The 13,191-nt window shown below is 44.1% G+C and overlaps 1 protein-coding gene across 1 annotated transcript in view; it reads left to right on the forward strand.

Moving 5' to 3' along the window:
• The window catches only part of LOC138285857 (transient receptor potential cation channel subfamily V member 1-like), a 474,904-nt gene that overhangs the window by 126,282 nt on the left and 335,431 nt on the right, over window positions 1–13,191 (forward strand). The window contains exon 2 of the mRNA XM_069226333.1: window positions 3,953–4,285. Within this exon, the coding sequence (XP_069082434.1) occupies window positions 4,038–4,285 (248 nt within the window). The 5' untranslated portion in view covers window positions 3,953–4,037. The remainder of the gene's footprint in view (window positions 1–3,952; window positions 4,286–13,191) is intronic.

A 13,191-nucleotide genomic window follows, 5' to 3' on the forward strand; every position in this document is an offset into this window, starting at 1 on the left:
AGAAAAGGATTTGTTAGGGGTCTCTTGAGTTATGGCACGGGCCCAAAAAACTGAAGCTTATCTACCTCGATTCAGCTTTAAACTGGTGAATCATGCAAGCCATGGTCATGATTTAGGTCCCTTCCTGTTCCATATAATAGACCCACTCACACATGGCAAATCCTGTTTCAATAGGTAGAAGTGTGGGAACAGAGGATGGTAAGATATTTGTAATTATCTATTTTTTCTCACAGACCTTTTATTTTCCTTTCCTGAGTGTCCATAAAAACATCTTTGTAAAAACTCTCACAATCACTAGACATTATGGGTAATTAAAAATTTAGAGTGATGCACATTGCCTTTACCACTAAAGTCATAATTGTGGGAGTATTAGAAAGTGCATATGTTTACTCCATACCCAAATTCATTAGATTGCTCAACATCTAGTGATGCATGATTGGTACACACTTTTAAGGAAATACCGCTTTTTGCATGATCACCCCCTGGTTTTAGGACTGATGCTGCTGTTTTTTTGGCACTCTAAGTGTACAGCATCCTGCCAAACAGGCCTCAGCGCCAGTGCTCTGATCCTTTAAAAGATATATTTCTAATTATCTCACCCACAACTGGCATAAGTTAACTTACCTATTAGACCCTAGTACATGGTGCTAAAGATACCCAGGGCCTGTACCATAAGGTGTACATCGTGGATTTCAGCACTTATTGTGCCACCAAGAGTGTGACACAGCAAATCATGACTCCCAGCCCGCCTTTGCTGGCTGGTAGAGCAGTTTTAAGCTGCTAACTCGGCTTTCCCATTTAAAACCTTCCTTTTTAATATTTATATATCACACCTATGGCAGGTCTCCTGAACCCTAAAGGCCTGGTGCAGTGCATTATATTAAAAAGATGGAGTATTTTGTGTAGCTTTGTATGTCCTTACAGTAAAAAAAAAAAACATTGTTGTTTTCACTTTTGAAAGATTAAGAGCTCCATTGGCGAGTACACAATTAGATGCTGACATCTCAGCAGTACTAGCTCCCAAATGGAGCTAGCAACTATGATACTTCAAGGTATTAAAGGATTGGTTGCATTAAACCCAACTTCTTGCTCCAGTTGCCACCTTTTTGCCCCGAGTTTCCTGTAACAGTTTACAGTTGCACAGGAGCTACTGTGTTTGGGACAGCCGTGGGTGTGTAGCCCCCAGACAGCCAACCTCTGGGCTGAGCTAGGGAGCTCCACACACCAGAGAAGGATTGTGCCATGTTGGAAGTGGGCAGAAAGGTACATTCTAGGTTAGCTAGATGCAACACTTCACAAGAAGTCATCATTAGGTGGGAGAGAACCTGGTGACCCATTTGCTAGTAGTGGCCACATCCCTGAGGTCAAGATATGGGCATAAAAGTGGCCACAGACAGCCATGCATCTAAAATTGTGGAGTTGGGGGGGAGGGGGGGTGTTAAAGCACCGGAGAGCAATGGAAGTGCAGAGTGAATGTGACGGAAGAGCTCTCTAGAAAATAAATAAATAAATACATAAAGACAGTAAAGGCAACATAGATGTGAATTACTTTTTATGTAGGGCTGGACAGCACACTGATGCATAACCTAATATTAGCATTTCTTTAAAATATACTTAGGCCCTCATTACCAGCGACCCAGTAGATGGTCTGAAATGTTTTGCATCTCATAAAATCAGACTTCGCTGAATCAGAAATCATCAGGTGCAATAAATACCAGCCAATTATGATTCTTGGGGAGTAATATGCGGATTTTAGTGCTTATGAAGTGTTTAATTTGTAAAACAATAAGTGCTGGGGCCCAAGGATTAGCTCAAACTCGCACAGAGCCCACCCTATGGAAAGCTGGAGGTGCTGAATACCATGGCTGCGTAATCTTGATTCCACCTCATGTCTCTTTCATTCACCACCAGACACTCGCTACCTCATTATCTCAATCTTGCAGGTCCTTATTTATCCATCCCTGCCTTTTCACATTTTCACTGTTTTCACATCTTTCTAGTATTCCTTCTTTCCTCCTTTTGTTTATTTCTTTCACTTGGTCTGGATAAACGTCTGATGAGGAAAAATACGTGTTGTTCCCTAAAAATAAGTGCCAGTGGGCCCCACCTGCAGCCAGCTGCTCAAATTAAAGGCATTAGGCCCTGATTTACAGTTCAGAGGTCGGGAAACTCCGTCACAAGGGTGATGGATATCCTGTCTTCCGTATTACAAGTGCATTATACTCAATGGCACTTGAAATCAGTGGGCGGGATATCTGTAACTGCTGGATGGAGTAACCCCTCCACCGAACTCTAAATCAGGACCTATGAGCTGCATGGTCTGGTAAATACCAGATGTTTCCTCCTGATAAGTATCAGCAGACATAGGCCCTCATTCTGACCTTGGCGGGCGGCGGAGGCCGCCCGCCAAAGTCCCGCCGTCAGATTACCGTTCCGCGGTCGAAAGACCGCGGCGGTCATTCTGACTTTCCCGCTGGGCTGGCGGGCGGTCGCCTTCAGACCGCCAGCCAGCCCAGCGGGAAAGAGGCTTCCACGATGAAGCCGGCTCGGAATCGAGCCGGCGGAGTGGAAGCTGTGCGACGGGTGCAGTTGCACCCGTCGCGTATTTCACTGTCTGCGCAGCAGACAGTGAAATACATGTAGGGGCCCTCTTACGGGGGCCCCTGCAATGCCCATGCCAGTGGCATGGGCACTGCAGGGGCCCCCAGGGGCCCCGCGACCCCCCCTACCGCCATCCGGATCCCGGCGGTCCGACCGCCGGGATCTGGATGGCGGTAGGGGGGGTCGGAATCCCCGCGGCGGTGCAGCAAGCTGCGCCGCCGTGGAGGATTCAATGGGGCGGCGGTACACTGGCGGGAGCCCGCCAGTGGTGCCGGTCCGACCGCGGCTTTACCGCCGCGGTCGGAATCCCCATTGGAGCACCGCCGGCCTGTCGGCGGTGCTCCCGCGGTCCTCCGCCCTGGCGGTCAAAGACCGCCAGGGTCAGAATGACCACCATAATCTGTCAATATTTACCATAAGACCACTAACTGAGACATGTGCAGTGACAGGAGTCACCACACATATCGTAATTGATTGATCCATTCGTAATTAGAGCCATAGAGTGGACTTTGTCACCGTCCAGAAGAGTCATTCTCTCTCACCTCCTGCTTGCTTTGGAATGCATGAAGGACTATTTCACATCTCAAAGGTACACTGAAACAGCACACATTAAACTCTTTGCACCATCGACGCATTCCATACAGAAAGCAATGAGTTTTACTTTGTTTTTATAGCTATAATCAGGTGTCAAAATACAAGCCAGATCTAATGGCTTTACCAATGTATGTTAAAACGCTTAATATCCGCGAACTGCCATGAGATGATACAAACTGTAATGGAAGATACTTAAAGCCATGGAAGATACTTAAAGCCATAGAAGATACTTAAAGACAGTTATTTATCTCCTAGATGAACCACAGTAACCAGTGGCTGGCACTGGCGGTCCCAAAGCACCTTTCTATTTCTGTATACTCTTTACGTGTAAGTCATGTATGTATGTTGTGTGCTACAACATAAGTTAAAGTTGTCTGTAGGCCAGACTAAAAAAAGACATGGGCAAAGACGGTCGTACATTAACGAAAGGAAAACAAGGGTAATACCAGAGGCCATGCATGGAGGACGAGTGGTGATTTCGGCAGCCCTTGTAATGTAGTTCGATGCTGGGTGCCTACAAGCAGTGACAGAGAAACAGAAACAGTATTGAACGGGAAGGGGAAGAGGAGAAGCCGGGTCATGTGGTCTAACCACAGTTTGAGTTGTCTCGGTTCCTTATCACGGACTCTCCACCGCCGCGCCTGCAAGTAGGAAGGGGCCCACCCTCGGCTTCCTGAGTGCCAGCACCCTAGACTTAGGTGCCTCTTTCGCTGCCTCTGCCATAGACTCACTTGTCTCTATTTCTGCCTCCCTGCAGGTCACGCCACAAGTGAGGGATCTGAAGTACCTCGACTCTTCGTGGACCACCTTCTTCCGAAGCCTGAGAGAAGCTCGCAGCAAAGATGAGCAACTCTTCGGACTCAGACTCCGACTCGGATGGGCCATCGACACCCCTAAAGAACAAGGGGCGCCCTCTTCGACTAGAAGTTCACGACGAGGACAGTTTCCGCAACCTACACGAGAACAGGAATGCAAAAGACGCCGACAAAAACGGGGTCCCCATGGATACCAACTTGCAAGACGAGGGTAAAAATAAAAGGCTACCCGTTGGCATCAAGTGGAACTTTATACACGAGGCCAACCCCGACCTGTAAGTAGATACCCGGCGAAATCCGGGCAATATTCTAGTTTGCATTGTTATATGCTTGCATTGTTATATGCTCATATGGTAGATGGTTGTGTCAGAGTGCATCCTCTGCACACATGCGTGGTTCTCGAGTGCCAAAATGTCCCGGTGTCGAATGTGAGATCGCTCGTCCTTTAACCCCTTTGCTGCCAGGCCTTTTCCCCCTCAGATGCCTGTTTGGGACAGTTCGCGCTTAGGCCCTCATAACTTTTTGTCCACATAAGCTATCCACGCCAAATTTGCCTCCTATTTTTCCAACATCCTAGGGATTCCAGAGGTACCCAGACTTTGTGGGTTCCCCTGAAGGAGACCAAGAAATTAGCCAAAATACAGCAAAAATTTTGTTTTAAAAAAATAATGGGGAAAAGGGCTGCAGAAGAAGGCTTGTGGTTTTTTCCCTGAAATGGCATCCTCAAAGGGTTTGCAGTGCTAAAATCACCATCTTCCCAGCTTTCAGGAACAGGCAGACTTGAATCAGAAAACCCAAATTTTCAAGCAATTTTGTCATTTTACTTGGACATACCCCATTTTTAAATTTTTTTGTGCTTTAAGCCTCCTTCCAGTTAGTGACAGAAATGGGTGTGAAACCAATGCGGGATCCCAGACAGCTAACCATTTCTGAAAAGTAGAACAAATTATTAATTCAGCAAGCGGTAATTTGTGTAGATCCTACAAGTGTTTCCTACAGAAAATAACTGCTGAAATAAACAAATATTGAAATTGAGGTCAAGAATCAGCCATTCTTCTCCATGTTTTACTCTGTAACTTTTTCCTGCGATGTCAGATTTTTGAAAGCAATATACCGTTACGTCTGCTGGACTCTTCTGGTTGCCTGGATATATAGGGCCTGTAGGTTCATCAAGAACCCTAGGTACCCAGAGCCAATAAATGAGCTGCGCCTTGCAATGGGTTTTCATTCTATACCGGGTATACAGCAATTCCTTTGCTGAAATATAAGTAGTGAAAAATAGGTATCAAGAAAACCTTTGTTTTTCCAAAATGGGCACAAGAGAAGGTGATGACAAGCAGTGGTTATTTGCACATCTCTGAATTCCAGGGTGCCCATACTAGCATGTGAATTACAGGGCATTTCTCAAATAAACTTCTTTTTTACACACTGTCTTATCATTTGGAAGGAAAAAATGTAGAGAAAGACAAGGGGCAATAACACTTGTTTTGCTTTTCTGTGTTTCCCCAAGTCTCCCGATAAAAATGGTACCTCACTTGTGTGGGTAGGCCTAATGCTCGTGACAGGAAACACAACATAGACACATCACATTTGTACATTGAAATCTGACATGTTTTTTGCAAAGTGCCTAGCTGTGGATTTTGGCCTCTAGCTCATCCGGCACCTAGAGAAACCTACCAAACCTGTGCATTTTTTAAAAATAAACACCTAGGGGAATCTAAGATGAGGTGACTTGTGGGGCTCTCACCAGGTTCTGTTACCCAGAATCCTTTGTAAACCTCAAAATTTGGCCAAAAAAACACTTTTCCCTCTCCTTTTGGTGACAGAAAGTTCTGGGATCTGAGAGGACCACCCAGCATTCCCCCAAGACTCCCGATAAAAATGTTACCTTGCTTGTGTGGTTAGGCCTAGTGCTCACGAAAGGAAATACCACAAAACACTATCTGGTCACATCAAAATGATCAAATACAAAACTACCTGTTTTTGCGGGGAGCATCTGCGATTTTGGTCCTGGACTCAGCAGCCATCTAGGGAAACCTACCAAACCCAGACATTTCTGAAAACAAGACACCCGAGGGAGTCCAGGGAGGAGTGACTTGCGTGGATCCCCCAATGTTTTCTTACCCAGAATCCTTAGCAAACCTCAAATTTAGCTAACAAATCACCTTTTCCCCACATTTCTGTTTGGGATCATCGCACCAGGACAAATTTCCTACTACCCAATGTTCCCCTCAGTCTCCTGGTAAAAATTATACCTCACTTGTGTAGATGGGCCAAGCGCCTGTGACAGGGAAGAGCCAAAAACATGTTGAAATTGAGGGGGAACCAGAGCGGGTACAAAAGGGCAGTTGGAAAAAATATTTTTAGGCTGACAAGTGCCGCAGAGTTTTTATCGGTATAGATGAGACAATGTTGGGTGGTAGGAATTTTGTGGATTCCTGCAGATTCTGGAAGGTTCCATCACAAAAATGTGGGAAAAATGTGTGATTTCCAGCAAAGTTGGAGGTTTGCAGCTCATTGTGGGTAAGAAAATGGTGCAGGGTGCATGTGAAGCACACCACCCTGGAATCAACCAGATGTTTAGTTTTCATATGTGTCTAGGTCTTGTGGATTTTTCTACATAGCAGCGTCCCAATGTCAAAAAAGTGCAGCCCTCACCATTCTAAGTGGGACGATTTTGAGAGTTACCAAGCTCTCATGGCCCAAATGTAAAACCAAAACCCAGAATAATAAAATGTCCTCTTGCTTGCCGTGGGATAAGATGTTTTAGTGTGCAGGGGGAGAGCTGAAAGCCTGTCACCCCCTTCTGTTGGGGTGGGGGCATAACCAGGCCCATACTGGTTGGTAGCCACCACCCCACTATTATTTGTTTTTTTAAATTCCATGGTATCTAGTAAACTTTCTGCCCCCGGGGTGTGGATCAGGGGTAATTGCCCCATCTGCCAACTGGTGGGCAGAACAACTTTGGCCCCATTTATTTGGGGTGACATTGCAGGGCCTCGCACTTCTTTTATCAGTGGCATTCTGATAGGGCAGGCCCGGTTCTAGCGGGTGGGACGGGTGGACCAGGCCTACTCAAACATGACCTTTGTCTCCCCTAGTCACAACAGAAGAGGCCACAGAGAAAGCATCTGTTAAGTGCTTCCCTGATGTCAATGGACAAACGTTGTGATTTATTTTCCCTTTATTCACATAAATTATCAGTCATGGGCCATTAAGGAACCTCTACAATACTTTTTTAAGTGCATTGTTTTAATAATAGCTGTTCTAATTATGTACTGAGAGAAAAATATGGCTTTACATGATTTTCCCTATTTTTGTTCTGGCTGAGAAATTAAAACACTAGTCTTGCCAGCAAAAAGAAAACAGCCCGATGGCACCCCTAGGTCTGAGGCAAGCTGGAGTGGGAAGGTGTGTATTGATGAGAGGGGACAGAGGTTTACCTGCCAATGATGCAGCAGGTGCAGTGGCACCAGGGCTATGAACAGCCTTCTGCACCTCAATTAAGGCTGTTTCTGTAGGGGCGTTCTGAGAGTGTTTTATAGTTTAGTCTGTACAGGATGAGCACAGTAAGATGCGGTAGAATGGGCATGCATTATATCATTCAGATAGTGGCAGTTCACGCCTTATTGAATGAGCAGCCATAATGTTGAATAACAATGCCTACTAGAGTATGTGCGCCTGTCTGTTCTCTGCCAGATTATGTGGAAAAGTAAATAACTGTTTTATCTTAAGTAAGAAGTTGTGCTGGGCTGGATGTATTCTCACCTGTGTGGCAAGGTTATCAATGTGCACATTTCATATTGTGATATCTTGTCACAGTACATTGCATATTCCCATGTTATAGTAAAGGTCACTAGAATGTTGCAATTTTTGCCACTACGATGTTTTCTGCATAATTGTAGATTTCCCATATAATCTATTATATGATGCATACTCTGCAGATTTTGAAAAAAAAAGTTCTAGCTCAATTGGCTCAAAAGTTGCTAAAATTACTGCAACATTTGTTGCCACACAGTTGAAGGCCCTTTGCCAAGCCTGCCTGGTCATTTTTCTGTTACTTATCGCATTAGCTGGGTGGTAAACATGTACTAGTGAGGTGCAACCTATGCTCAGATAGTGATAACAAGTGAACAAAAATGACAAAGTCATGAAGTATTACTATCACAAATTGTGCCTCATTATGCTGCATTATTTGTCTTTCCTTGCTGCATAATCTAGTCATCCCTGCTGCATAATTTGGTCCTTCCTTATAGCAATTTCAGTGGTCTTACTTTTCACATGTTCTAAAAATGGTACTGATCACAATTCAGTTCAATAAAGAGCTACCAGGAGTTATGCAATGTGGTATGATATACACATGGTAGCATTAAGACTAATTATCCAAACTTGCCTCACAACTAAATAATTCATTCCGTAGGTATATTTAAAAATTGACGTAGCTAAACTTTTGCCACAAAGTATGGTTTTCGGATCAGTAGAGACTCTCTGTGTACATTGCAGCATATACTTTATACAGCTATGTTAAAACAAAAAATGTATAATTTTGAAGACAAAATTCATCTGTTTCATTTGGTCACATTTCCTAACTAGTGTTTAGTTACTTTTTTTAAATTTCACTGTATAGCACTAGGTTTTGATAAGGTTCACTCTTACAGTGAGAGGTCACACAGCTGATGATTCATACACAGAAGCTGGAGGGCATGTTGTCCTTCGACCTTCAGTACTCAAAGCTGCAACACACATACACATTCAGAAAATAGATGCTGTCTCTGCTTGCCTCACATAAGTTATTTTGTCATTTTATCAGTATTATTTTGCACACTTATCTAGTGTTTAATGAACCCAAAACACACCACATACAAGCACCCGCCACATGCATAAACACCATGTTTGTACCCATTTGCACCACACATAAGCACACGCACAAGAGGCTTAAACAAACGCTGCACACAGAAACACCTACACCAGAATTGCCATGCCACACACATGTGCCAAAACACCACAAGCACGCACACCTGTACAATACTCACTCAAACTGCACTTGTACATATTTAGATCCTATATGCGAGACACAAGCACAGACTTTCACCATTCACAAATGGGCCTCACAAACTGCAAGCCCTACAAGCTCTGAGCGCTTCCCTCCCCTTAGCTCAATCTGCCTCGAATATATATATCACAATGAACAATGAATGAAGTCCAGCTGCCTAAAATTAAACACTTTCTCCTCTCCTCACACCTTTCCGTTGCACAAGGAGTGGAATCAGAATTCGACTATGTTAGCATATGAGATGAAGCTCACAACAAACTTACGTATGGATGAGTTTGTAAGAAAGCTGTCAAAGAACAACAGGATCTATATTACAGATAGGGAGCACTGTCGCTGTTTGCATCACTGCTCACCTTTAAAAAGCAGAACTGGGCGCAAACCTGTACAGTGCACCCTGAGACAAGTAATGCCTTCCCTGTACTGGGGACAGTGCTTTCTGTGAAATACGGAATGGCTGTTGAAAAGTATAGAAGTCATGTGTTTCACAGTGAAAGTCATGCTTCCTGCAATGTAAAGAGGGGAGAGAGATCCCTTTGCAAGCAGACGCTGTTAGTGTCTGCACCTATCTACGGTTGGGGGGTGTCTGGGGGTTCCATGGTAGCCCCTTGGCACCCTCCAGAAGGCTGGCTTAAGATGGCACACAGACTGTTTGCCACCGTTTTGTGACGTATTGTCAGTGCACATCCTGAGGGTCTTTTTACCCCTCGCCTGCAACAATGATATGCAGTTTTACAATTGCCAGGCATGAAAACTGCTTTCAGGTATCAAGAATACTGCTTTCGTTTGTTCCAACTGTGTTGCTGTTTTCTACACATTTTTATCATTGAAAGCAAAAGAACAACATGAGAATAGACAGTTACAAAGATCACAGTGTGCAAAGAAATAGGTGTTGGGCAAATTGCAAAAAGTAAATAGCCAGTCTACCTATTGCAAAGATGCAAAGGCATGGGTGTGGTTACAGGGACCTCCTTAAACTTCAACTACTGTTACGATCCACTTGATTTCTAGGTGCTTTTATTGAAGCCTGGCCTGCTGTAATAACAAGGTTTGGGCCTGATGAGTATAGATATCAGCTTTTACTCTCAAATAACTCTCCTCATGCTCTGTATGACTGTTTTGGAAGAAAATATAATGTAAGACTAGCACTTGCAGGCTACCTCCAGAATTGTCAACAATTGGGCCCGCCATTGGCCCACCTGAACACACCCTTAGCGCATCCACATATAAATTCCTGGAACCGGGTCAGTGATAGGGGTGTGGTGTAGGGCAAGAACAGGCAGCTACCTAAAGTAAAGAAAACTGTTTACTTCTCTTCCTGCAACTGTTTTTATGGCATTTCTCCAGAGATCATAGGTAGAAAGGGTGTTCCAAGCTGTACTTTTAAATGGATAGATACTGTTGGATAAAGTCAATACCTAAAGGTAGTGGTTCCCAAACTTTTTCGACATGACTTTCTTGACCAATTTGCCACTGGCCACTGCTTCCCATTACATTACTTTTTTTGGCCATGGGGAATATAAGCCTGGCCTCTGTAGTACTTCTATTTTCATCCTTAAACATAATTGGGATGAAGATATGGCGAATTGTGCGTGCAATGTCATGATATGTCTACTGTCTCCCTTTGGGCCATGCAGTTATTCATCTGTTTGCTGTTCGTGTGCGCTTAACCTAGAGCTGGACACATCCAGCCAAAACCAGGCAGGGGCACCGGGGTGCTGCGTCCCACAGTTTGTGAAGCACTGGAATAAGCCATCATTAATTACAGAAGTAACATTTTCCAGGGGCCTGTACATTAATGGTGGATGCTTCTCTCATTTGCTAAGCTTTTGTTTGTTTATGAGTCTTTGTGAAAATTTACCCTGGGAGATGGGCACTGTCGATTAATACATGCTTGAGTTTGACAGAAGGGTTAAAAGTCACAGACCATATGTAAGTGTCTTAGCTCTGGGTCACAATTCATGTACGTTATTTATGTGTTCCACCTCCCAGGTGAAACATCCAATGGTGTATCTAGGGTCAGAGTTCATATACTGTATATATGTGCCCTCCTCTCTGTATGTATGTGTCTGTGCCTCAGCTGAGAAGCCTCATATCGTATTTGTAAGCCCATATCTCGAGGTAATAGTTCACACAATGCATGTGCTCAGACCAGAGCCCTTCATAATATGTGTTAGACCTGGCAGCCTTAGGGTGGTCTTCCCTCAACTTTTTGCCTTCCTCCCTCTGTTTTTCTGCTCCTGTTTTGCTGGCTTCAGGACTTTGTGCACTTTACCACTGCTGATCAGTGTTAAAGTGCATGTGCTCTCTTTAGTATACATACTTCTGTGAGATTAAAGCCATTTTATTTGTTTGTTTCAGTGACATTTAAAAATCCTTGCTTGCTAGTGGTCAGTAATGCCTTTTTCCCTCTTTTTTCTGTTTGGGAGCAGAGACTAACTACTGTTTAATTACACTTTGTTGTGTTTACTTGTTCTTTGTGGGACTTTTTTGCTTGGTTTCCTGCTCCTGTGAGTCAATGTGCTTACAGTGCTGAGCTCTGGGGCACTGTACAGGCACTCTACTGCTTCATCCATAGCGCTTAAATCGCACTTCCCCATGCTGTACTCTTGCTTGCCCCACCAGTCACCCTCCTTCCGCTGTCACTTGTTAACTCCTGTGCCATGTGGCGGCTTGCCCCCTGTACCCCCTTGTTTTCTTTTGCCTCGCCGCTTCCCGCTTGTGGCGGTATGTTGTTTCTTTGTCTTCCTTGATTTCGGACATCTTACCGTTTCTTTGCAATGTCTGGAGTTTTGTTTTTATTATTATTTGTTTTTTTTGCAGTTTTATGTAGCATGAACTCGACATTAAGGTATTGGAGGACTTTTTTTTCAGTTTTTTAGAGCGCAAACTCGACACAAAGGTATTACAGCACTTTACGTAAGCACCAAATATATTACACAAGAAAACATTCATTTTTTGGTTGCAAGGGGAGATTAAGTGATTTGCCCAGAATCACAGGATGTTGAGCCGGCACTGAGACTCAAACTGTGTTTCCCAGCTCGAAAGTCAGCAGCGCTGGCCCTTATGCCACATCCTCTCCCCTGAGGTTATTTGTCTGGTATGTGATGGGGCAGTCTGGAAATGACTCATTTTTTTAATATAGTGGTTGGTAATACAGGTTCTGCCATTCAATAGTGCTGCAAAGCAGGTGCCATTCTTAACAAAATCGCTATAATTCATTTGCATCAAATTAAAAAATTGCGGTGAAAAGGCTGTCAGTATTGCAGTCTGTGACATTCTTGTTCTGTCAAGGCCACTGCAGTGGGTGCATTAACCAACTGACTTTAGGTGAGCTTAACACTGGTGTTAGACCTGACAGCCTTAGGGTGGTCACACCAAACATTTTGCCTGCCTCCCTCAAGTTTTTGGATACTGTTTTTGCTGGTTTTAAGACTCTGCTCACTTTACCACTGCTAAACAGTGCTAAAGTGCATATGCTCTCTTCCTTTAAACATGATAACATCGGATCATACCCAATTGGATTATTTAATTTACTTATAAGTCCCTAAAAAAGTGCACTATATGTGCCGAGGGCCTGTAGATTAAACGTTGCTAGTGGGCCTGTAGCACTGATTGTGCCACCCACTTAAGTAGCTCCTTAACCATGTCCCGGGCTTGCCATTGCAAGGCCTGTGTGTACAGTTTCCCTGCTAATTCAACTTGGCATTTAAAAGTACTTGCCAAGCCTAAAACTCCCCCTTTTCTACATATAAATCACCCCGTAAGGTATGCCCTAGGTAACCCATAGGGCAGGGTGCCAAAGGCAGGACATATACCTGTGTAGTTTACATATCCCGGTAGTGTAAAACTCTTAAATACGTTTTTGCGCTGCTGTAATGCCTGCTCCTTTCATAGGCTAACATTAGGGCTACCCTCATATTTTGTTTTAGTGGTAGCTGCGTATCTGAAAGGAGTAGGAAGGTCATATTTAGTATGGCCAGAATGGTAATACAAAATCCTGCTGACTGGTAAAGTTGGATTTAAAATTACTATTTTAGAAATGGCACTTTTAGAAAGTGAGCATTTCTCTGCACTTAAATCCTTCTGTGCCTTAATCCACATCTGGCTGGGTTCAGTTGACAGCTCCCT

Source organism: Pleurodeles waltl, chromosome 3_1, assembly GCF_031143425.1.
Source record: "Pleurodeles waltl isolate 20211129_DDA chromosome 3_1, aPleWal1.hap1.20221129, whole genome shotgun sequence".
NCBI classification, from domain to species: Eukaryota; Metazoa; Chordata; class Amphibia; order Caudata; family Salamandridae; genus Pleurodeles; species Pleurodeles waltl.